Source organism: Schistocerca serialis, chromosome 2 (genome assembly GCF_023864345.2).
Source record: "Schistocerca serialis cubense isolate TAMUIC-IGC-003099 chromosome 2, iqSchSeri2.2, whole genome shotgun sequence".
Classification (NCBI taxonomy): Eukaryota; Metazoa; Arthropoda; class Insecta; order Orthoptera; family Acrididae; genus Schistocerca; species Schistocerca serialis.
Window position 1 is genome coordinate 435,465,675 of NC_064639.1, and position 27,561 is coordinate 435,493,235.

The 27,561-nt window shown below is 40.9% G+C and overlaps 1 protein-coding gene across 1 annotated transcript in view; it reads right to left on the reverse strand.

Moving 5' to 3' along the window:
- The window catches only part of LOC126457296 (DNA repair protein REV1), a 136,838-nt gene that overhangs the window by 36,133 nt on the left and 73,144 nt on the right, over positions 1-27,561 (reverse strand). The window contains exons 7-10 of the mRNA XM_050093469.1: positions 26,836-26,954; positions 26,114-26,681; positions 19,729-19,855; positions 871-965 (exon numbers count right to left, since the gene is read on the reverse strand). Of these exons, the coding sequence (XP_049949426.1) occupies positions 871-965; positions 19,729-19,855; positions 26,114-26,681; positions 26,836-26,954 (909 nt within the window). The remainder of the gene's footprint in view (positions 1-870; positions 966-19,728; positions 19,856-26,113; positions 26,682-26,835; positions 26,955-27,561) is intronic.

A 27,561-nucleotide genomic window follows, 5' to 3' on the forward strand; every position in this document is an offset into this window, starting at 1 on the left:
ATAGAGCTACCAAAGCATGACTCACAACGTGCATCACAGCTTTACTTCTGCCTGTACGTCTCCTACCTTCTAAAGGAAGGAAGATTCGGTTTAACGTCCTGTTGACACCGAAGTTATTAGAGATGGAGCACTAGCTTAGCCTGTGTCAACAATGGGGAAGGAAACCAGCTGTGTGCCCTTTCAAAGGAACCATCCTGACATTTGCCTGGAGCGATTTAGGGAAATCACGGAAAACCTACATCTCAATGGCCGGATGCGGGTTTGAGCCATCGTCCTCCCAAGTGCGAGTCCAGGGTGCTAACCACTGTGCCATCTCACTCAGTCTCCTACCTTCAAAATTTCACAGAAGTTCTCCAGCATACTTTTTGGGATTAGCACTCCTGGAAGAAAGGATATTGCAGAGAAATGGCTTCACCAGAACCTGGGGGATGAATTTTCACTCAGCAGCGGAATGTGCACTGATTTGAAACTTCCTGGCAGACAAACTGTGTGCCGAACCGGGACTCATACCTTTGCCTTTCACAGGCAAGTATTCTAGTGACTGAGCTAACAAAGTGCAACTCACAAACAGCACTCACAGCTTTACTTCCGCCAGTACCTCAGCTCGCTGTGAGGAAGGTCACGAGTAATGCTTTGATAACTCAGTAAGTACAACACTTGTCTGTGAAAGGCAAAGGGCCCAGGTTAGAGTCCCAGCTAGGCACACAGTTTTAATCTGCCAGGAAGTTTCAAATCAGTGCACACGCCACTGCAGAGTAAATATACATTCTGGAATAAATATGTTATTTAATGTGTGATTGTCTGAGCATTATATAGCCACAAAAAATGAATAGACGAATTATGTAAATGACAAATTATGTAAATACTTACATTATGTGTATTCTGATTTTCATCATCGAAACCCCCCTCAACATGCGCAATGGAATCAGGAGCTGGAAGCACTCTGTCTGTTGACTTTCCAGAATCTACAAGAAGAAATAATTGTAACTTGATTTTGTACAGTTTTTAAAAAAAAAATCTCACGGGAGAGATAAGGATGGTTCTCTGGTAGGGCAATCTTTATTGTCTGTAATACAACATACAATCACCATTGATCTTTATTTTACAATTTCCATTACCATTCTTGCACCATAAAAAAATATACTCATCGGCATTCAATTTCTTCTTCCTTCAGCTACTCAAAGTAAATGGCATACTAGGAACAACTGTACCATGCATTGTGTTTATGCTAAAAAAGTGTAAAGAACTAATTCTTGGTGAACAGTTCACTGTGAATCCTAAATGGAGGAAAAAGTAAATCAATCAGCGTGTACAATATACAGAGTAGCAGGGGAAATGCAAAGAACTCTACATGGAGCCAGAAAGAGAGAGAGTATGACAGACTGGTGAAGGAAAGGTTGGTTGGTTGGTTTTGGGGAAGGAGACCAGACAGCGTGGTCATCGGTCTCATCGGATTAGGGAAGGATGGGGAAGGAAGTCGGCCATGCCCTTTCAGAGGAACCATCCTGGCAGTGAAGGAAGGGGATGGAGAGCATGAGGCAGAGGGCATGACAAGCGACAATGTGGGTCAAGGACAAAGGGTAAAGGAGAAATGGAGAGAAGATATACACAAATAGGAGACATGGAGTAATAGGATAGCAGATTAGAAGTGGGAGGGGATGTGGAGGTGCGGCGATGGTTGTAAATGGAGAAAGAGTTAAGAAGTGTGCAAATAATAGAACGAAGCCAGAAGAGAAGAGTAGATTATGTATTTATGGTGATAGAAATGTATTACGAGGGAGCAGATACAGAAGGAAAAGAAGGGTGTAAAGAAAAAACAGGTTATGGTGAAGCTAGGGAGAAGTGTAATGAGGGAACAAGTAGGATGAGGGAAAAAATAGCAAGGGGGAAATAAAATGGACAGAAAACAGCAAGGACATAGAGTAATAGGATAAAGTATAAATCAGTTTTGTCACGTAACAAATTCACTATTGTTGCAGTTGCATAGCTAATCAAGTTCCACTCTGAAGCAAAACAGAGTAGCTTTTAGCACTCATTTATTCTTCATTCATTGAATTCTGTAGATCCTATTGAGAAAAGTGAATCTTCAGGGACGTGGAATGAGTCAAATTGCACTTTAACAATAGATAAGAAACTCTTAAAAGATTCAATATGTGCATAATACACTATCAGTATACTTCTTATGCCACCTCATGTTAAATAGCAAATTTGGAAGGAAAGCCACTATCCCCAGGGAAAAAAAAAAAACAAAAACTATTTCTCAGTTATGTAAATAGTTTCCTTTCTCTTCTATTGAGAGACTAAAATTTATTTGCATTTACATTTAAAAGAAAACACAGCAATTATTGACATATGTAACAATAGAGGCCTCTCTACAATACACTACTGCTTGTCATGCAGCCCAGTAGTAACTGCTAGCATTTAACCACTTCAGCATACTTAACACTATTACAAACTGTGTTACATCAGATAAAACTCTTGTCAGGTTGTCAAAAATCAGCACATGTAGTTAAACCTCTAATGATTCTGAATTGCAGTGTTCATAAAATACAATAAAAACATAATGGGCTATGTGTCCTCATCTTGTGTTAAAATCTTCTTCTTCCATCCTTAACTGCACCATCACACACAGCAACCATGCACCAAGGAATGTCATCTTAATTAGTTGTGTACACTAAATGTGTTCAGCTGAATCTTTTTCTAGTGTCTGGGTGTAGGTGAGCTGTTATATCCTAGGTGTCATTGGATGTGCAGTTACTGAATGAACCATAATGCAATACCGTTGGTCACCTGCTTTCCCTTGTTTCCAAATACTGCCAACCTCCAGACCAACAAATTACTTAATACAAGTATGTATCTGAATTAAAATAGACAAAGCTCATTCTGTTATCTCTCATTTGCAGGTTAAAAACATCATCATATTTATTTTTATGAATAAGTATTTCTAACTCACTCAGCAAGTTGAGTTTTCTTCCTTTCCTTTCCATGTGTAGAATCCTAAGTTGTCCTCTATTCCCTTTAAGAGTGGCCTGTTTCGTACACATGGCCACCTAAAGCTGACTTTTCATATTTCCTCTGCCAGTAGCCACACATCCACAGGCATCTGGGGCATAGCTGCCACAACACCCAGACAACAGGAGAAACATAGGCCGGACACTTGGAGCTGACAGTTGATGAAAGCAACACCTGGTACGTCGTCATGGTGTGTGTTGTCATGGTTAAGGGCAGAAGTAGAAGATTTTAATGTACAATAAGCACCCACTCTCTACTGGGTATTTAATGTATTTTGCAATTCCACATATATGTTGTTAAAGTTGTAATCATATGTTCTGTGTGTTGACAACCTGACAACAAGAGCAGTGTCTCTCAAAATGCATTGTTGCTGTGTTAAGTACAACTAAAGTTATTGAAAGCTACCAATTATTACAGATAAAGTATAACAACAACTATCTCACATCCAAAAAATTGATAGTCTTTTATCAGGCAGCTATCTAACAACCACAGCTACTTAAAAAGTAGGTGACAATAATCTTCAATCCTTCAATCTAGATATTAAGATAATATGCAGAAAGAATAGTTGAAGACTTATGTTTTTAATTTACTCTAGTATTAGCAAGTATCTTCAAAAATTTTCGTTTATGTGAGATGGGAATCTAACAAATACCTCTGAAGCTTTGAACTCTAGACAAAAAAGCAAAGTCAATGTGAAAATTATTTTGTTCGTTGTGTTATGACAGTGAATATCACTGTTCATCTGAAACTGATTTATATTACCTGCCCCAGAAACAATCAGGGAATAAAGGTACTGAGAAGTGGGTAGGAGTGTTCCAATACCCTGAAAGAGGCCGGTTTGAGAAGTGTGGTGTAAGGATACCCTAATCGAAATCCTTTCAAATGAATCTCCTAGCAGCAGGCACTAGCTGGCAAGCCTTAGCTTCTAGAACTCTCTATAATTTCCTACCTTTTATGATGGAGAGGACATCATTGTGTGGTGTCAATAATGCGAGTTACTAGAGAGCACACGAAGCAGTAGCGGAGCAGTCTCAGTTGAGTGAACATGTACTGAAAGAGTCCTGGGTCAGAAATATGCAGAATTGAGATAAATGTGATTAACAGCATACTGAGAAGAGTATTTCATTGAGATAAGAATGTTAAATTGTCCAGGGCTTCTTCAGAGTGAATGCCTTTTGAAATTTGTCAGTTTAATCAAAGTGAATGAGTGCAGTCAGGTGTGGCTTCCACTGCTTGAAGATGAATAAATTAAGTTAAAGACATCAACTTTTAGTTCAGAGGAACATTATTATCTCCTATGATTAATTTTGTAGTAAATAATTAAGACTTATGACAAGTACAGTCGCCGGCCAGAGTGGCTGAGCGGTTCTAGGTGCAACAGTCTGGAACTGCGCGACCATGTTGGTTGCAGGTTCGAATCCTGCCTCGGGCATGGATGTGTGTGATGTCCTTAGGTTAGTTAGGTTTAAGTAGTTCTAAGTTCTAGGGGACTGATGACCCCAGAAGTTACGTCCCATAGCGCTCAGAGCCAAGTACAGTCAGGGAGTAGTTTAATGCTTTGCGTGAACATAGCTGAAGTAAGTCTCTTACCCTATAATGCAATAGCTACCCATTAGAATTGCAGTCAGATCTATGCAGTGAGAGCTTACAGTGGTTACTTACTGAAAACAATATCCTTACTGTTAACGTTTCCAGAACAAAATACTTTGTTACCGTTAAGCGTGTTGTCAGAGAAGATAATTCCAAAAGATAACAGGGAGTGAGAATATGCATAATAAACCAATACCCATCTTTTGCAGGAGAACTTGTGTGAAATTTGGAAGGTAGGATGAGGTACAGGTGGAAGTAAAGCTGTAAGGATGGGCTGTGAGTCATGCTCAGAGTGAAGAAATCATTCTGGAAACATCCTCTAGGCTGTGGCTAAGCCAAGTCTCTGCAATATCATTTCTTCAAGATGTGCTAGTCCTGCAACTTTGCAGAACTTCTGTGAAGTTTTGATGGTAGGAGACGAGATATCAGTGGAAGTAAAGCTGTGAAGGCATATTAAGCATTGTGCTCGCGTAGCTCAGATGACTGAGCCAAATATATTCCTCTTTGTTTCCTGTATAATATGTTTCCAAATAATTTTTGCTTTATATTTGGAGTCTTTTATTTATTGTTTGTAGCCATGTGTTTCATTCTTCTAACAACAGACGGGAGGAATTTGCAAAACTAATGATATTGGAATTTCATCTACTGACTACACATTGTCATCTGAATTAGAGAGACAAGATCATTAGAATTGTCCATCCTTGTCCTCATTTATGTTCAACATGACACTTGTTTCTTTTATGGGAAAATGTGAGTCAAAAGTCATGTAGAAATATGTTTAAGAAAGAGTTAAATTTTTAACCTACACTGTCCTCTGTGTAAATCTTCTAATATCCCTTTTTTCTAAATTAGTTGGACACCCTATCATTCCACAGATAGAATGATGCAATGCAGTAAAAAATTATGTAAAAGTTATCTATGGTTCATCAAATGGGAACTACTATCTGTTGAAACAAATAATTCTAGCTTCTCTAGCGAGAGATCTTGTCTCCCTCAATCTCTTCTGTCTTTGCTTCCGATGTAGATGCATGCTTTGATAGGTGGTGCAGTATCCTAAAGTACAGATTCTATGTCAATATATCAGTTAGACTCTGAAATGTACTTATTGAAAGTGAATTACTGCATCTACCTTCCCCTAACCTTATTTATTTGTTTCAGCATTAATCTGAGATGAGGTGACCTGGAAGTCTTGAAAAGGTGATGCAACTGATTGGCCTCCATTGTGGCAGTATACAGGGTGTTACAAAAAGGTACGGCCAAACTTTCAGGAAACATTCCTCACACAAAAAGAAAGAAAATATGTAATGTGAACATGTGTCCGGAAACGCTTACTTTCCATGTTAGAGCTCATTTTATGACTTCTCTTCAAATCACATTAATCATGGAATGGAAACACACAGCAACAGAACGTACCAGTGTGACTTCAAACACTTTGTTACAGGAAATGTTCAAAATGTCCTCCATTAGCGAGGATACATGCATCCACCCTCCGTCGCATGGAATCCCTGATGCGCTGATGCAGCCCTGGAGAATGGCGTATTGTATCACAGCCGTCCACAATACGAGCACGAAGATTCTCTACATTTGGTACCGGGGTTGCGTAGACAAGAGCTTTCAAATGCCCCCATAAATGAAAGTCAAGAGGGTTGAGGTCAGGAGAGCGTGGAGGCCATGGAATTGGTCCGCCTCTACCAATCCATCGTTCACCTAATCTGTTGTTGAGAAGAGTACGAACACTTCGACTGAAATGTGTAGGAGCTCCATCGTGCATGAACCACATGTTGTGTCGTACTTGTAAAGGCACATGTTCTAGCAGCACAGGTAGAGTATACCGTATGAAATCATGATAACGTGCTCCATTGAGCGCAGGTGGAAGAACGTGGGGCCAAATCAAGACATCACCAACAATGCCTGCACAAATGTTCACAGAAAATCTGTGTTGATGACGTGATTGCACAATTGCGTGCGGATTCTCCTCAGCCCACACATGTTGATTGTGAAAATTTACAATTTGATCACGCTGGAATGAAGCCTCATCCGTAAAGAGAACATTTGCACTGAAATGAGGATTGACACATTGTTGGATGAACCATTCGCAGAAGTGTACCCGTGGAGGCCAATCAGCTGCTGATAGTGCCTGCAAACGCTGTACACGGTACGGAAACAACTGGTTCTCCCGTAGCACTCTCCATACAGTGATGTGGTCAGCTTTATCTTGTACAGCAGCAACTTCTCTTACGCTGACATTAGGGTTATCGTCAACTGCACAAAGAATTGCCTCGTCCATTGCAAGTGTCCTCGTCGTTCTAGGTCTTCCCCAGTCGCGAGTCATAGGCTGGAATGATCCGTGCTCCATAAGACGCCGATCAATTGCTTTGAACGTCTTCCTGTCGGGACACCTTCGTTCTGGAAATCTGTCTCGATACAAACGTACTGCGCCACGGCTATTGCCCCGTGCTAATCCATACATCAAATGGGCATCTGCAAACTCCGCATTTGTAAACATTGCACTGACTGCAAAACCACAATCGTGATGAACACTAACCTGTTGATGCTACGTACTGATGTGCTTGATGCTAGTACTGTAGAGCAATGAGTCGCATGTCAACACAAGCACCGAAGTCAACATTACCTTCCTTCAATTGGGCCAACTGGCGGTGAATCGAGGAAGTACAGTACATACTGACGAAACTAAAATGAGCTCTAACATGGAAATTAAGTGTTTCCGGACACATGCCCACATAACATCTTTTCTTTATTTGTGTGTGAGGAATGTTTCCTGAAAGTTTGGCCGTACCTTTTTGTAACACCCTGTATATGGAAATTCGCATGATCAGTCTTAGAACCTGCCTTAATTATCTTTTCATCATTTATACAGTCTGATTACAATTTCTTATACGCATTTTTATGCATGCCAGCAGTGGTGATTCAAATCTTTATTACTGATACGCGGTTTAGCATCATGATATGCAGTTTAGCATCGCCCTATTAATAACTGACTGCAAAAACCAGATATGCTGATTTTGAAGTTTGATTTTTATTCAAATCATTTTCTTTATCAGAACTCTCGTCTTTCCTTAGAAAACTGCTGCTCTCATCAATTCCTTTAGTAAACATTTTTAATGATTAACTCAGAACCGAAGCAGAAGTGAAGTGAAGTATAGTGTAATGTAACAGAATCATGAACAATGAAATTTTCTGTCCCAGCTCTTACAGAATTACTGTTATTTACACCAGCTGAAATCAACTGATTATTGCGTAAGAAACAGTGATCCTAAAACAGCCAATCTCTTCCTATAATTTCTCTCTAAAAACTGTGCTTGAGGCACTGTTGATGTAAGCTTTTCATTTTGGGCGCCACAGCCATAAATGCATTGAAGGTTGGTTGGTTGGTTGATATGGGGAAGGGAACCAAACAGCGAGGTCATTGGTCCCTTCGGATTAGGGAACAATGATAAAGGAAGTCAGCTGTGTCCTTTCAAAGGAACCATCTTGGCATTTGCTGGAGTGATGTAGAGAAATCGTGGAAACCTAAATCAGGATGGCTGGATGCGTATTTGACCTGCCGTCCACCAGAATGCAAGACTAGTGTGCTAACAACTGTGCCACTTCGGTAGGTTTTATTGAAGGACACCTTGGCTGTTTTATAATCACTGTTTCTTACACAATAATCAGTTGATTGCGGCTGGTGTAAATAATGGCAATTCTGAAACAGCTGGGACAGAAAGTTTCATTATTCATGATTCTGTTATATTACACTATACTTCACTTCTACAATATGGATGCTAATTGGTCACCATATGTTGTTGTTAATGTTTCACCATGATTGTCAAATAAAGCATGGACTACCACTTTTACATCTAAATCACTTAAGGTAGTTGGATCTAGAAACACACTGTCAATGGCTGTTGCACTTCATTTTTTAGTCTTTGATGGGAACTTTTCTGTGGCAAACAGTCCAAAACTGGATGACAACTACTCTAGCTGCTCTCAATTAGTACAGTCTCCACAAACAATGATTCTCTGTTTATTAAAACTGTCTTACACTTTATGAAACTTCTGAGATTTCCTGTTGGCAGTCTGTAAGCTGTAAATAGTACTAATTTGTGTTTTTTCTACCACTACTGTGGCACAACATTCACAGAGTTGTTGGACACAGTATTAGTTAACCCACAAGATCTGCCAGTTAATTTCAATTTTTGCGTATACAGCCACTGTCACTTTCATCCTGTTGGTTCTGAAGTACAGGGTGGGGCAGCATAACTTCCCGATTTGAAAACGAAATAAAACCCATTTTATGAATCAGATTTTTTTAAAAATAATGCTATTACATTTACATGTCTAAAGTTTTGATTCACACAGTTTTGAAGTCATTTGAGGTAGATGGCACCCCCCCCCCCCCCCCCCCCCCCCCACAAATGCCTGGATGCAGCGACATAACTTCCTTGTTTGTCACGCATGCCATTCAGACTGTAGCTGTCGTAGTGGTCTCATTTGACAGGGGTATTTCTAAAGTGTTATTCTCTTCCAGATTAGTCACCATCATGCATTGGAACAGTGAGGAGCAAGCAGGTGCTCTGTGATCGCAGCCCACCACGCCTTCCAAAATTTCTTCAATGTAGTGCGATGGGCCATGTCCTGGACCAGAAATAAATTATTACATGGGCCACTATGTTCAGGCAAATCATGAGTACAATACGATGAAGAACTTGAGTCCATTAGCCACCATATCATGTGAGAACACTGCGGCAGTGAGAGCTTCAATCTTGCAGTACCAATGGCATTCTGCATGCAAACATACATGTGACCTTGGACTTTCCAATCATTCAGTGAGACAAATTCTACACAATGATCTTCATTACCATCTGTACAAGTTGGTGATTGGGCAGGAACTCTCCGAACATGACTTTAGTTCTTGGAGGAACACATGAGGCACTTCTTGAAAACATTGACGCAATTGTGTTTTTCAGTGATAAAGCCCATTTTCACCTGACTGGATAAGTTAACAAACATAAAATGTGCTACTGGGTCAACAGCAGTCCCCAAGAATTGCATCAAAGGCTGAAGTCACAGTGTGGTGTGTAGTTTCCACAGCTGTGATTGTTGGTCCCTGGTTTTTTTGAAGAAAATGGGGTAATAGTGACAGTGAATTAAGATTGGTATGTGAATATGTTGGAGAATCTTTTTTTTCCAGGACTTGAAAAACTGTACTTAGGAGACATTTGGTTCCAACAGGATGGAGCAACAGGCACACATCAAGGGCTGTTTTAAGGGAAGACTTCCTGGAGCACCTGATCGCAATAAGGAGCAATTTGGACTGGCCAGCCCACTTCCAAAATTTAACCCCATGCAAATTTTTTGTGTGGTTATATGTCAACCATCTAGGGCCAACATCTGGGCAGAAAATGCAAACATACCCACTGCTTTGCTGGTAAGGGTCGTAGAAACACCAGAAATCGGCTTACTCAGTGTATGAGCAATGGGGGCGTCACCTACCTGACTGAGTTTCAAAACCGTGTAAAACAAAACATTAGATATGTACCTACATTAATAAAATAAATAAATGTGATTCATAAAATGGGTTTTATTGTGTTTTGAAATAAGGAAGTTATGTTGCCGCACCCTGTATTATGATATTAGCTAGTATCCAACAAGATGTGTCTGTTCTGTTTCAGTGACTTCCATGTGATTTTCAGGTAAGCACAATGAAGCTGATGGCATTTCACCTGTCCTTTCACTATCCTGTTTGGCATTAGAAATTCATCCTTTTATTTATGGAACTCCTGAGATTTTGATGGAAGACACTAAATGAGTGTCCATAAGATCTATGGTTTCTTACCCTCAGCTGCAATATTTTGTTTTGTTAGTAGTAGTTTCAATTGGAACTATATTTATTCTGTAGCTCTGTCTTTTCACGAAAATTTAACCTGAAAAGGTCTAGGGAACTAATTAGAAATCACTGTGTTATAATGTATATTGTTTTATTGCTTTTTGCAATTAATGCTGCAAGTAGATTTTTGCTATAAACATTCAAATGACGGTACTACCATCAAAGGCACCAGATAGTGACCACCAGCTACTGATGATGAACAGGAGAATCATTAAGGAATGAAAAAGACAGAGAACCAAGAATGGAGAATTATAGTAAGGAAACTGAAGGAAAAAGGAAGTCAAGGAAGAATACGATGAGATTATGACGTAAAGGTTACCAAAGGGTGAACCGAAAACTGGAGAAGAAGATTGGGAACAGTTTGAAAGTGCTATGGTAAAAGCTGCTGTAGTTATATGCGGAAGGACAACTGGCAGAAAATACAGTTAACTCAGAGGTGTGAGGAGTTGCCCGGGGAGGACAGGGGGGGGGGGGGGGAGGGGGGGAGGGAGAGGACTTGACATTGAAAGAAATGAAAATGGTACTGGACAAGATGAAAGGAGGACAGGCAGCAGGAGAGGCTGGGAAAGAGCGGCCTTATCACGTGATGACGGTGGTAAGTGTCAAAATGGTGAAGGCAGGAGGAGAGGCCGGGAAACCGGTTGTACCTTGTGATGTGGGTGGTTTGAAATTTGAAGACTCCACAAGACTGAAGAAGGTGCTAAATGTCCCTATATTCAAGAAAGGAAGTAGGAAAGATTGTAGAAACTACAGGGGAGTAACAGTGTTATCACATAGTGCCAAGTTATATAAAAATATCCTGGAGTCAGAATCCAAACAAGGTCAAGAACAAAGTGAGAGAGGAACAGCACATGGCTTCAAACTAGGGCGGTCAATTGTTGACCTCATATTTGCAGTGAGGTAGCTCCAGGTGCACCACTATGAATTTCGGGAAGACCACGTGATGGCCTTTTACGATATAGAAATCTTCTACAGAAGAAAGGTACGGCAGTCACCACAAAAGAAGGGTGTGGAAAAAGAGACATCAAGAATATTGGAAGAGATGGACTGTGGAAGTCTCAGTTGTGTGAAAGTGCAAAATGAAAGGACAGTTTAATACCATCAAACAAGTGATGTGAAATGGGGCAGTGCATTGTCACCTTTCCTATTCACTGTGGTCTTGGATGAAATAACATTTAAGGTGGGGGGGTGGGGGTGGGGTGGGGGAAGAACTGGAGATGACAAGATGAAAGCAATGGTGCTCATGGATGACTTGATGATCTGGAGAAACAGGGAGGAGGAGATTCAGGAACAGTTGGGTGCTTGGGAGGATGATGTTTAGTGTAAACAAATGTGAGATCCTGGTTACAACTAGAAAGAGAGCTAGACCAAATAGTGGAGTAAGGACTGGAGGTGAACAATTGAAGAAGGTGGGAAGTGTTAAGTACTCGGGAAGTGTGACAGAGGAAATAGGAAGAAATGAGAGGAAGATCAGTGAACATGGCAGACAGGCACAAGCATTCCTGTGAAGTGTTAGGGGCCTGGTTTGGAACAAATACAACCCACAAAAAAGCAAAGAATCTACTACACCCAAATACTGACCTATGCATCTCAAACATTGATAGTGAAGATAAGAGATGTAAGCATATTACAGTCATGTAAAATGAAGTTCCTCAGAAGTAGGATACAAGTAACAAGGAGAGACAGGATGACAAACGGGTAAGGGAAATAGTGCAAGAGGAACCCTTGCAGAGTAGAAACATCAAGACTAAGATGGTAGGTGAACTTTTTTTAAGTGCACCTACCATCTTAGTCTTGATGTTTCAATCCTACTCTACATGAGAGGATTCCAAAGCAGAAGTGTGAAATGGAGACACAAAGAAAATGACCATGAGGAAGACCAAGAAATAGATAGCTGAAAGGTTTCGAGGAGTGTGTTGAAAAAAAGAGGTGAGGATTGGATAAGAGTGAACACAGAGAGATGGTGGGGAAACAGGGCTAGATGGTGACATTTATGTTCCAAACAGACCCAGCCTGTGTTGTTGTTGTTGTTGTTGTTGTTGTTGTTGATGATGATGATGATGATGATGACGATGATTCAAATGTAAACCTGTGACTGACTGAGGGCTACAGTGTTTTGATTTAAAATTATGGTTCTTATTTCCACAATATTAGGTGCTTTATTGAATGATACAATTTACTGTGTCATACTCTTGCACTGCCTTGTTTAATATTTTGGATTTGTTCATTCAAAACAATTTCTTTCACATACAAGCTACAAATATTCCAACATTTCAAATAAATGTCATGAGAAGAATTCAACCCACAAATCACATTTAAAAAATGTCTTACATAATATTCTTTTATTATGAAGGATTAATTTTGAGCTTTATCACAATCTATTTATCTCCTTGTTTGTGTGTGTGAATGAAAGAAGACCTAATAGAAGACAAAACTAAAGCTAGAAACATCACTCAGTTCCTGGATGCCGAGAATGATGCAGTACCGGTTTACTGTTTGAAGTTCCATGTACTCATATCACCAATCATTTAGTGAGTCTCCCCATATACTCCACTGAGCAGACACTGGCAATGATATTATGTACACATTTACATCTATTCTGCAGTCATAACTGTGGTACCATGGAGTGATACCACCCACTGGCATCTCACAGCTGGCAATGGAAAGGCATGTTTCTGACAGACACTGACATCAGTTGCACAGGTACCCGGTGCATCCAAAGACGCCCGCCCACTGGGCCATGCCTTCAGCTGCTACAACTATGAGGGCCCTCTCCTGCTGCAATATAGGACAGCTGGCAGCAGCTACACACTCCAGTCTCTGTCACAGTCTTTGACAGTCTTCAGCCTTTGACAGTTCACCCATGCATTAGGGGGAGCCTCATACCACATGCTACTTCCATTTGCTTCTTGTGATAACTGGACTTTACTGCTGTTAATTTCTTTTCAACACTTGGAGAGATCTACAAGTTAAGTGAAACTTCTATTTGCTATATTACGTTTTAGATAATCATTTCTGCTTCTGTCCAGCGTCCCTACAATGACAGGTGCAGCAGCACCAGTCCATAGCCCACCTCTCCTTACCATTGTGTACAAAGTAGTACACAACAAACATGGTGACAAGATATTTTCATTTCCATGTGTCGCAGTCTTCAAGTATCATGACTTATTACTTTACTGTCATCTTTTTTGTTGCTTTTATCTGCTGTGGGCTTGTATTCCCCTGTGTTTGTTTTGCTTGTGCTATTTATGGTCTACGTTCTGAGGTTGCTGCATTGGCCTCTGGTTTTTTTCAGTGCTATTTTGTATTGCTTTTTCCATCTTTGTGCATTGCTTAGTTCAAAATGTCTACCATACCACAATTGCCTGCTGCACCACATACCATTGATCTTAACTCGGGTTATTCAGTTTCGGAGCAAACAAATGGCACAACTACTTGAAGTGATGATTTGCTTCATGATGGCACACATTGTTTCGAAAATGACACTGGAACCAATGGCAGTGCCCTCGCCCATACGCTGCATTTGTGCTGCCATTTCATGAACTTAAAGGTACAGTAGAAGACTGAAATGAATACCATGCACAGTTCAACATGAACATTGCAGTACATTATATACAATGTCCTGACAAACGTTCTTACTTCTTGACTCGGCAAGAGTGACTGTTAATAGGTTGTGCACCAAACACTCTCTCACCTCGCACCCAGAACATGCAAAGATGAGGAACTATTACAGGCGCTTACATAGTATTATGAGGACAGAGTGCAAGTGGCAGCTGCCTGTTACAAATTCATTAGGTTGCGTAAGCAACAAGGACATACACACCTTCAGTGGGTAAATGAATTGCAGGGCCTTACTAGGCAGTGCAGATTCAAATGTGACTGTGGCAAATACTACAGTGATTCAATGATTCGTGATGTGATCATGCACAACGTAGTTAAATCTCGACATACCCAGAACATTACCTTCAACAGGTTCTGCAGATTCTTGGTTGACAAGATACCTGAGAAAATGCAGCAGAAAGTTATGAGGTAGCAACTGTTTGTTCTGTAGATAGACAAGACAAATAGGCCTTGTGACACGGATGGTCACAACCACAGTTTTCATGTAAACTAGTGTCACATTTGGCACAATGATTGAAGTCATGCCCTCAGTGTGATACTGCATGTGATCACCGATTTTGCCCTTTGCATGAAGCAACTTGCTTTTTTTTTTTTTTTTTTTTTTGCAAATGGGGTCATGTACAGTCTGTGTGCCTACAGAAATGTAAGGCACAGCCTTCTGCAACTCCTTCAAATAAATCTAACTCACAAACAGTGTGTAGTGTGTTTTCAAAGCTCAAAAGTGTCACTAGTGCAAAAAACAGTGTAATGGCCATTAGGAAAGGTTTTCCTGCAGTGCTATGTAAGGACAATAAACTTTTTGTATCTCTTACCATTGCTGGACAATCAGTCCATTTGCAACTTGACACTAGAGCTTCAGTGACTTTGTTCAAGCAGTCATCAATTCAGAACGAGATTTTCACTCTGCAGCAGAGTGTGCGCTGATAAGAAACTTCCTGGCAGATTAAAACTGTGTGCCGGACCAAGACTCGAACTCGGGCAAGTGCACTACCAACAGAGCTACCAAAGCACGACTCATGCCCTGTCCTTACAGCTTTAATTCTGCCAGTACCTCATCTCCTACCTTCCAAACTTTGCAGAAGCTCTCCTGTGAACCTTGCAGAACTAGCACTCCTAAAAGAAAGGATATTGGGGAGACATGGCTTAGCCACAGCCAAGGGGATGTTTCCAGAATGAGATTTTCACTCTGCAGCAGAGTGTGCGTTGATATGAAACTTCCTGGCAGATTAAAACAGTGTGCTGGACTGAGACTTGAACTCGGGACCTTTGCCTTTCGCAGGCAAGTGCTCTACCATCTGAGCTACCCAAGCATGACTCACGACCTGTCCCCACAGCTTTAAGGAGATGAGGTACTGGCAGAAGTAAAGCTGTGAGGACAGGGCATGAGTCGTGCTTGGGTAGCTCAGTTGGTAGAGGACTTGCCCGCGAAAGGCAAAGGTCCTAAGTTCGAGTCTCGGTCCGGCACACAGTTTTAGTCTGCCAAGAAGTTTCAGTCATCAATTGCTTGACAAACTTAAGTTGTGCACCTCATGCCATACATTCATGGGGTATAACAGCCAAGACATTCCTGTCTTGGGCACTTTTAGACTTCTTGCAACTTTCCAAAATCTGACAAATACAGTGCCATTAACACTCCTTTGCTCCTTGGACAGTGCTAATATTTTTGATCTAGACTCTTTTGATTTGTTAGTATTAGGCGTTTGGATTAGTCATTCAGGACAATGTATTTTCTGTTACTTCCTTTGATCCTCCAGACAGTGTTGTTAAGTTATGCGCAGAATTTCAGGATTTGTCTTCTGAGGGTTTAGGCAAAGCCAATAATTGTGTTGCTCATGTTGCAATGAAGGACAATGCACAGCCATATTTTGTTTGAGCTCATTCTGTTCTTCATGCTCTTCGAGAACAGATTGCTCATGGACTTACTGCTTTGCAAGACGATGAGGTTGTAACACCCATTACTGTCAGTCAGTGACGGGTGCTTCTGTTATTCTAAAGAAGCCTCCTGGCAGACTCCAACTGAGCCCAAGTTTAAGGAAACTGTGAATCCTCAGTCAGTCATTGACATCTGCTGTGCCCGAAATTACCGATTGACAAATTGGGTGCTGGGCGTTACTTTTCCAAAACTGACTCACACAGCACTTACTTGCAGATACATCTGGATGAGCACTCACAACAGGTCTTTGTCGTTAATACTCATCTGGGTCTCTTCAAATTTTTGAGACTGCCATTTGGTAGCACTTCCGCACCCGCCGTATTTCAGCACTTTCTGGAGCAACTGACTGCAATAGGTCCTTTTTGCTTGAAATATTTAGATGACATTATCATCTCAGATCACATTCCTGAAGAAAACATCAGCAATCTTCGTACTCCGTTTCAAATGTTGTCTGCATCCGGTCTCAAGTGTGACAAAGACAAATGTGTGTTTTTTCAGACAGAACTTGAGTCCTTAGGACATGTCATTAACAGCCAGGTTGTTCACCCTTCGCAGTCACATTTCCTTGTTATCTGTGACCTTTCACCCCCACAAAATTTATGGAAACTGCAGTCTGTGTTAGTGAAGTTATCATACTACATTCCGTTTATTCCTAATGCCACGCAGGTTGTGGCTCCTTCACATTGCTTGCACAGGAGGAATGTTCTTTTTGTTTGGTCACAAGAGTGTCAGTCTGCGTTCTGCAAGTTGAAAGATGTTGTGCTTGGTGGTCAATGCCTTGTTCATTTTGACCCAGCCAAATTTGTGGTTGTAGTTGTGGACACTTCCTTTTATGGCGCTCGTGCAATTTTTTTCAATAAATTTTGTTCTATTGACAGGCCAACAGACTTTGCTTCAAAGTTGTTGACCAAAGCTCAGTTCAATTACTTGCAAATAGAAAATGCCATTGTATATGGCATAACAAAGTCTCACCAGAATCTCTTTGGCAAAAAATTTTACTTAGTGACAGAAAATAAACCTCTTTAATCTTTTTTTAGTCTTTCTCAGTCAGTCTCAACTCGCACAGTGCACAAGCTGCAATGGTGGACTCTTCTTTTGTCAAATTACCAATATGAGATTTTATATCAGCCTACTTCTAAGCATGCCAACACAGATGCTCTTTCTCGCCTCTCCATTGGCCCTGATTCAGGATTTGACAAGTCCTTTGCTTCTTGTTGCTACACTGATGCACAACACACAAATGCTTTCCATAGCTTTCCGCTTAATCACTGGAAAATTGCCCAGGCCACAGCTGCAGATCTCGATCTACAGTCTCAGTTGCGCTACACCTGCACTGGTTGGTCGTGTTCAGCGAGACGAATTTGTAACTCTGTGGTTCGCCGATATTTTGCTCATTGGCACACCCTTGCAGTTCACCAATGTGCCATTTTGCTCGGCACCCATAATGGCAGGGTCACATGTTGTGGTTTCCTTGGTTCTCCAGCCTGATGTGCTTCATTTGCTACACCACAGTCACTGGGGCATCATTCGCACCAAGCAGGTGGCGTGATGTCATTACACTTGGCACTGTCTATGCTCAAACTGAACAGCTGACTTCTCAGTGCCAAGCCCATGCTGAAAATCGGTCAGCTGCACCTCAGCAATTTTTTGAATGGCCCAAACCTCAAGCACCTTGACGAGGTCTACACTTGGGTTTTGTGGGTCCTTACTGGAATGTAAGTTGGGTCATCACCGTTGATGCTTTCAGCGAATTTCCCTTCATGGTTCCTATGCACACGATTACAGCTCGTTCAACAGCCCAGGCCTTGTAGTCAATCTTTTGCCTTGAGAGATTGCCTGAAGTGATTGTGACTGACAATCGACCTCAATTTGTCTCTGCCAAGTTTGAACAGTTTTGCACCACCTAAGGCATTAACCACATCATGAGTGTGCTGTTCCACAATCCACTGGTGAAGTTGAATGATCTTCACATACATTTAAGCAACAGATAAATAAAGCTCATGCTTCCTATACAGAGGATAAAGCTCTGTTGCTCTTCTTGTATTCCTACTGTTCCCTGCCATGTGACGGACCATCGTCGCCACAGTTGTTACATGGGCAGAGCCACTACACTTTGCTTCACTTGCTGTGCCTGCCATAGGAGGTGGTGCCCACTCTGTCCATTCCGGCAAATTATCACACTAACAAATCAGTCTTTTACAGACTGCATGGCAGACAGAGGCACTGGGAGTGAGGCATCATTGTAGAACTTATTGAACATACTATGGTTTTACTGCTGCAAGGACTGAGAGGATTGCTAAGATGCCACCAGAATCAAATTCGTCCATGTTAATTGCATGATCCTGTCGCAGGCCTCGCTGCATCCAGCTCCAAGGGGGCCCATGCCATTGATGCTGGACCTGAAGCCATTGCAAGTTGACACCCTTTCACAGTCATCGCCATCTCAACAGCCATCATCGCCTGGAGATGGGCCCCTCTTCTCAGTGGTTTTCCCACATGTTGCCTTGAATCTCTCTGCGGTCATCAAGATACCTCCGACTTCATTTGCTCCTCCATCTCTGATTGTGGGTGCATGCCCTCCGCCCAATTTTCAGCTGGTGTTCTCGGGAGAGCTCAGGGCATACGCTGGGGCATGGGTAGCAGCTCGGCACCAGCCTTTGGCTGCAGTCTCCTCAATGCCAGTTGCATCCAGCCATCACCTCCTCCTCCCCCCCCCCCCCCAGCCCCCTCCCTCTCCCTTGTTGTTCTTTCATCCACATTACATGGTGAGGGTCAGAAGGTTGGAGGGTGGGTGGGAGGGATATGGTACCATAGATTGATACTGTCCACTGGCGTCTCACAGTTGGTAAAGGAAATGCACGTTTATGACAATCACTGATAAGAGGTTGTGCAGGAACCCAGTGGATCCAATGGTGTGTGCTCACTGTGTCATGTCTTCAATGCTCCGACTACAAGTGCCTGCTGCCACTGCAATATAGGATGGCCAGCAGCAACTACAGACCCCAGCCTCTGTCGCAGTCTTTGACAGTCTTCAGTATTTGCGAGTCTTTGACAGTTTGCTTGTGCATTTGTAACAGGAGCCTCACACAGCACGACACCTGTGTTTGGTTCTTTTGATAGCTGGACTGTATTGCTGTTTGTTCTTATTATATGTTTGTTAATCATGCATGCTCCTTTCCGGCTTCAATATGACGACAGACGCTGCACCACTCTGAAGCCCACCTCTCCTTACCATTGTGTATGAAGTAGTACACAACAGTACTTCTTATAGTCTAACTACATTCCCTGCCACACAACATTTTTCTGGAGGTAAAAATTTTAACATAAAATACATACAAATGTTTGAGAAGAGATTTTGACATTTATGGACTCTAATAACTGAACATTTCACATTTATCAAGCTTAGAAATGTACCGTGAGACAGTGTCATAATAACAACTATGATGAATAAACAAAATGTCATATGGGATGACCAGCAAACTCCCAAAAATAACAAGTTGCTGCCAACAAATATATTGTATTACTATTTTCATCATCATCATCATCATTGCAATTCTGCGACAACAGCAAGCAAGAGAAAAAAATTTAAGAGCAAATGCTTGCTTGCTACAAAAAACCTAAAAAACTGGATGGAATAATTTTGGTGTACTTCTACAAAAAAACAGCAGAGAACTTCACAAACCATTATTTCCCTTAACTGGATGGATAACAAGATCTATTTTCTGCTGCCGACACTTCTGATACTTTAAATCTTCCTCTATCTCCATGCGAACATCATCAGGAAGAGCGGACAGAAAACTTGGATCGACCTGAAGAAGAGAGAAAAAACAACACTACAGCTCATAAAAACATAAAAATTACAAATACATATACTTACAATAATAAAGTGCATTTTCAAACCAAGCATGTTGCACTAGAAATGATTTTATCGAAATATCTTAAATCCTTTGTCGATTGTGAAATTATGTTTTTGGACTGAACCTTAATATCACAAGCTGAAACTAATTAGACAGTGCTTAATTCAGCAGAGGAGTACTTTCATATATTCTGTTTGTTTCAAAATACTGACTTTAAAAAATTAAACTTTTTATTCTAAAAGCAGAGAAATGATACTTATGAGGTAATTATTTCATTCCAAAATGAGAGAGAACACTATAGGTGAGTGAGAGATATGAGAGGGGTTATCTGAATTCAGTCAGCAATTTTTCTGGTGATATGGTCTGCAGAAAATGATTGTTCACTTTAGCTCCTCATCTATATCTACATCCATACTCCGCAAGCCACCTGATGGTGTGTGGTGGAAGGTACCTTGAGTACCTCTACCGGTTCTCTCTTCTATTCCAGTCTCATATTGTTCGTGGAAAGGAAGATTGTCGGTATGCCTCTGTGTGGGCTCTAATCTCTCTGATTTTATCCTCATGGTCTCTTCGTGAGATATATGTAGGAGGGAGCAATATACTGCTTGACTCTTCCGTGAAGGTATGTTCTCCAAACTTCAACAAAAGCCCATACTGAGCTACTGAGCATCTCTCTTGCAGAGTCTTCCACTGGAGTTAATCTATCATCTCCGTGACGCTTTTGTGATTACTAAATGATCCTGTAACGAAGCACACTGCTCTCCACTGGATCTTCTCTATCTCTTCTATCAACCCTATCTGGTACAGATCCCACACTGCTGAGCAGCATTCAAGCAGTGGGTGAACAAGTGTACTGTAACCTACTCCCTTTGTTTTCGGACTGCATTTCCTTAGGATTCTTCCAATGAATCTCCGACTGGCATCTGCTTTACCGACAATTTTATATGGTCATTCCATTTTAAATCACTCCTAATGCCTACTCCCAGATAATTTATGGAATTAACTGCTCCCAGTTGCTGACCTGCTATATTGTAGCTAAATGATAAAGGATCTTTCTTTCTATGTATTCGCAGCACATTACACTTGTCTACATTGAAACTCAATTGCCATTCTCTGCACCATGCAACAATTTGCTGCAGATCCTCTTGCATTTCAGTACAATTTTCCATTGTTACAACCTCTCAATATACTACAGCATCATCCGCAAATAGCCTCAGTGTACTTCCGATGTTATACACAAGGTCATTTATATATATTGTGAATAGCAATGGTCCTATGACACTCCCCTGCGGTACACCTGAAATCACTCTTACTTCGGAAGACTTCTCTCCATTGAGAATGACATGCTGCATTCTGTTATCTAGGAACTCTTCAATCCAATCACAAAATTGGTCTGATAGTCCATATGCTCTTACTTTGTTCATTAAACGACTGTGGGGAACTGTATCAAATGCCTTGTGGAAGTCAAGAAACACAGCATCTACCTGGGAACCTGTGTCTATGGCCCTCTGAGTCTCGTGAACGAATAGCGTGAGCTGGGTTTCACACAATCGCCTTTTTCGAAACCCATGCTGATTCCTACAGAGTAGATTTCTAGTCTTCAGAAAAGCCATTGTGCTCGAACATAATACGTGTTCCAAAATTCTACAACTGATCAATGTTAGAGATACAGGTCTATAGTTTTGCACATCTGTTCGACATCCCTTCTTGAAGATGGGAATGACCTGTGCCCTTTTCCAATCTTTTGGAATGCTCCACTCTTCTAGAGACCTACGGTACACCGCTGCAAGAAGGGGGGCAAGTTCCTTCGCGTATTCTGTGTAAAACTGAGCTGGTATCTCATCAGGTCCAGCGGCCTTTCCTCTTTTGAGCGATTTTAATTGTTTTTCTACCCCTCTGTCATCTATTTTGATATCTACCATTTTGTCATCTGTGCAACAATCTAGAGAAGGAACTACAGTGCACTCTTCCTCTGTGAAATGGCTTTGGAAAAAGACATTTAGTATTTCGGCCTTTAGCCTGTCATCCTCTGTTTCAATACGATTTTGGTCACAGAGTGTATGGACATTTTGTTTTGATCCACCTACCATTTTGACATAAGACCAAAATTTCTTAGGATTTTCTGCCAAGTCCGCACATTGACCTTTACTATCGAACTCATTGAATGGCTCTCACATAGCCCTCCTCACATTACATTTCGCTTCGTATAATTTTTGTTTGTCTGCAAGGCTTTGGCTATGTTTATGTTTGCTGTGAAGTGCCCTTTGCTTTCGTAGTAGTTTTCTAACTCGTTTGTTGTACCACGGTGACTGTTTTCCATCTCTTATGATATTGCTTGGCACATACTAATCTAATGCGTACTGTACAACGGTTTTGAACTTTGTCCACTGATCCTCGACACTATCTGTACTTGAGGTAAAACTTTTGTGTTGAGCCGTCAAGTACTCCGAAATCTGCTTTTTGTCACTTTTGTTAAACAGAAAAATCTTCCTACCTTTTTTTAATATCTCTATTTATAGCTGAGATCACAGATGCTGTAACCACTTTATGATTGCTGATTCCCTGTTCTGTGTTAACTGTTTCAAATAGTTTGTGTCTGTCACCAAAAAGGTCTAATATGTTATTGCCACGAGTCGGTTCTCTGTTTAACTGCTCAAGGTACTTTCAGAAAAAGCACTTCAACAAATTTCACTGGATTCTTTGTCCCTGCCACCCGTTATAAACGTTTGAGTCTCCCAGTCTATATCTGGTAAATTAGAATCTCCACCCAAAACTATAACATGGTCGGGAAATCTACTCGAAATATTTTCCAAATTTTCCTTCAGGTGTTCTGCCACAACAGCTGCTGAGCCAGGGGCCCTACAGAGACATCCAATTACCATGTTTGAACCTGCTTTAACCCTGACCTTCACCCAAATAATTTCACACTTCCGATCTCCGTCAATTTCCTTCGACACTACTGCACTTTTTATCGCTATAAACGTGCCTCCCCCTTCACTGTCCAGCCTGTCTCTGCGGTATACATTCCAGTCTGAGTTTAGCATTTCATTACTTTCTACATCTAGTTTCAGCCAACTTTCCATCCCAAGTACTATGTGAGCATTGTGACAGCAGTTCTGGACCTTTCTATAGACGCTCCTGCAGTTTACTATTAACACATTAATATTGTCATTCCCTGTTACGTTTTGCCTACTGCTACCTTGTCACGTCTCAGGTGGTGTCTTGTCAGGCCTAGGGAGGGAATTCTCTAACCTAAAAAACCCACATGTGCATTCCACATGTACTCCACAACTCTTGTAGCTGCTTCCTGCAAGTAGTGCATGCCTGACCTATTCAGGGAGACCCTACATTTCTCTATCCGATAGCGGAGGTTGAGAAATTTGCACCCCAGATCTCAGCAGAATCGTCTGAGCTTCTGGTTTAAGCCTTCCACTCGGCTCCAAACCAGAGGACTGCAATTGGTTCTGTGAACGACACTACAAATAGTTAGCTCAGATTCTAGCCGGCGAGCGAGGCTTTCCGCCTTCACCAACTCCGCCTCTCACCTGTATGAACTGAGGATGACCTCTGAACTCAGACGGCAGGAGTCATTGGAACGATTTGCAGTCGGGTGCAACCACTGCTCTCTATCGCCACCGGCAGGGCCTCCTCCACGTCTCGGATGAGACCTCCCGGCAAGCAGACAGATTGAACACTGGCCTTCTTTCCCGACCATTCCGCTATTTCCCTAAGGGGCTCCATCACTCGCCTAACATTCGAGTTCCAAATCACTAATAAACCCCTCCCCCTGTGTGCCTGCTCGGATCTTGCTGAAGGAGCAGCCACATGTCCACTCACAGGCAGAGTGGGCGATGCCACATGGCCAGCCTCCACATTGCCCTCCACCTCGTGCGATGCGAATGCCGTTGAACCTGCAACTCCCCTCGGGGAGAGGTTGGCCCAACCACGCCCGGTACTCGCGAAGATGTCTCGACAGCAAGGACTGTGGGTGAAGCATGTAACACCTGGGGTGTACCATGCGATGCACCAGACTCCCCTCTGCCGCTACACTCCGAGGCAGCAGCCTGAAGATGGCTGAACGTGGCCATCAGCACGTTCAGCTGTTCGCAAACAGTAGCCAGCTCCTCCTGCGTCCATACACAGCAATCACACATCCTATCCATTCTAAGAAATCAACAATTTACTGTAGAGAGATAAGTAATCAACTTAACTAGACTGCTTATTTACTAAAGGCGGCTGACAGCTGACTAAACTGTGGTTATTAGACACTTCTTGTTGGAAACAATGAAAATAAGCACTAACTGTCTCTGGACTGTATTCAAAACAAACACGAAATCTACGGAACACTACTACTAGTACTCAAAAATTAAAGCTTCCTAAAATCAAAAACACAAGGTAAAAGAAGTAACAAGAAATAAAAACACAGTTAATATTTAAATTTTCTTTCTCTCAGCAGAAAAAACAATATTAGATTTGCAAGAAAAATTTATGCTGACACTGAATTTTGTTGCGAACAGTGTTAGTTGGACGTTAAACGCATTTTCCACAGAGTTACATTTATTGGAAAAATGGTCAATGGCTAAATCAAATAATTTTGTAGCTGGAGATTGATGCTGACAAGGCGTATGAATGGCCAATAAGACATTGTAATAAATAATAAACATTACTGGAAATAGGAGTTACATTATGATGTTTCCCTATTTGTCCTAAGAGAACAGTCTTTATCTACAATTGTATAAAAAGATGCAAATCTGATGTTATATCAGTACTATGATTATGTTGTCAAGATGACAACTACACACCATTATATGTTTGCTAATGAACATAATTCACTTCCATTTTTTTCTATGCTAGGCATATATAAGTTTTCCAGAGAATGGCAGATGGTTGAGAGGTGCATTAATGAATAAAGAACGTATCAGTGTAGGCTTGTTTTCATGGGTATATCCTGATAAATCAGTGTCAGTTCATTAAACCAAAATTCTAAAGCAAATTGTACAATACCACACAATTCTCTTAATGCTGTGCCATCAATATGGGGTTCTTCAACATGGTAGTAATTTCATACATCCATAACAAGATTATTATGTTGTACCAAAAGCAGTGTACTAGACTAGAAGAGGTGAAGGTACAGTAAAGCTGTTCTCAGCTCAAAAGCTAATCTGAACACCACAGCGCTTTACTAAGCACATTCTATTGGAGTTGGTAAGCCCTTGCCTTTCTTTGACATCTGAAATGACACACTGCCAGTCATACAAGTACCTACAGTTTACTATGGATCCTGAACAATGGTGAAACTTGAAATTTTGCACTTATACAAATTATTGTCAGAGATGAAAGAGGTGATAAATGACAGGAAAAAATCCTAGTAACATAGGAGGACTGAACTCCAAATCTTGAGACTTGCAGCCTGAAACATACATATCCAGAAAACCACATGACGTGTCAAGCACATAATCATATATTGAGGAAATGTAAGTGATATTAAATGATTTCAGTATTACATAGGAAACACTTTCTAATGTTCTGTTAAATTTTGAAGCACATTTGAAAATATTTCCTATTTAAAACTATTATCATTCTCTGGCAAGCACTGACTGAAAATCCAGTTAATTTTTTAAAATGATTTGATACTACCTGCAACTGTCATTCTTTATTTATTTGTTGTACTGTTAAACAATTCCTGCAGCCTGATAAATAGAAGCAAGAAAAAGTCAGTGCATTAACAGTTAGTTAAAGGACAACACAATATCAAATCTGATCATACAAAATTACTGCACAAAAATTCAACAATGACATACTACACCATACTAGTCTGAGCACAGTGTATTTGAATGCTATCCACTGTCACTATGTTTGCGAGTACAGGATCAAACTGTTAAGAGTTAGTTATCATCCAGTAGCAAAAATTTTGAAAACATATATACTCTCTTAAATACATATAGTTGATGTTAACAGTAGAACTGACAATAATTTGATATGGCACAAATATTAATGTTTGCTTCTTATTTTCTTTTTGCACTTTTAATGGACTGGATTCTATAAAGTAATTAAATAACAGTATATTTATTTCTTACTTTATAGTCAGTCAGTCCCTCCTCCGATACACACACACACACACACACACACACACACACACACACACACACGTACCAAATATTTTAAGGCAGTAATTAAAGCAGGTTACCAAAATTTGTTTTTCATATGTACCTGATACACCTCTTCATTCACAGATAAATCCTTTAGCTTTCCTTCTGCAGAACGTTTCGGAGAAACAAGATGCTTATCTTTTGTTTTTGCATCAGTTACATGCCTTGAATACATCAAAATTTCTTGTTGAATATCTTCTGGTAGCTCTGCAAGAACGTTCTTGTCGACACCGGACAATATTGATGAGGGACTGCTGCAAATTTCAGGACTGCTTCTGATAATGCTTCCTTTACTTTTTTCTTTAAAGTATGTGTCAATTTTACCACCAGGCACATCGGTCACTGCTCTTTTACCCACACAGTCTTTGAGATTTTCCTGCATCTTGTTTTCTTCATTAAGATTAGGACTTCCTACAACTGACACATTCTTGTTTGGTTTACTGTCATTGATAGAAATTTGTTTCCTGCAATCATTAATAGAATTTTTACTTGTTGATTTTGGTGCTAAAAATTTAGAAATCTCAACAGATTTAGATCCCAAGCTTTTCTGCAGTCGAGATATTTGTATGCCGACACCTCTGAGATCATTTGGTTTCGCTTGAATTTGTCTGAAGATGTTTAATACCTCCCTGAAAGAAATAATGATTTTTCAAATTGTGTAAGTAAATTTCCCCTGAAAACTGCACACTGTAACCACATAAAAGACACATCTTGAGTGAACTGCACTGAACACACAACGTACACAGCATGAAAACAAAAAAGAAGCACAACAAAGACACTCACTTGGCAATTGCATCACCGCCATCTACAGGAATTGGTACTGTAGATGATCTTGTTACATGGTCACAAACACCGTGTCCCATGAACTTCGCTGTTTCAACAGGAGCTTCATTAGCTCGAATCTGAAATGATACAAGACTAATAAATGTCAATCTCATTTTGAGAATGCTGCAGTAGATAACGTAGGCAAGAGAAATTTCTACTTACCCAGCAACAGAGGAAATATGCAAAAACAAGATGTGGCAAAAATGATAGCTATTGAAAATAGAGGTATCTTCATGTGGCAGGAGAGGGAAATGAGTTGGAAGAAATGGGATTACATATACTAGAGCTACAACTTCGCTTCCGCCAGTTTTTCCCGAAGTTTGGGACTTTTATTGAGAAAAGCTTACAAAAAATTATGATTCATAGTATTGCCCATCGGAGGCCACTACATTCTCTCATCTTTCGAATAGCATATGAATCCTGTGGCAGAAGAACTGGGCGTCTTTTGTTGGGATCCATGAATCGATTCAATTTTGCACTTGTTCATATGATCGGAAGTGCTGGTCAGACAGACTGTATGCCACTGACTGAAAAAGGTGGTAGCCAGAGAGAGCAACATATGGAGAATACGGCGGGAGGGACAGGACTTCTCATTTCAACTTTTCCATGTATATTTTGATGGGTGTTGCGACATGGGGTCGAGCACTGACCTACGACAAAATTACCTTTACGTGTCTATCACTG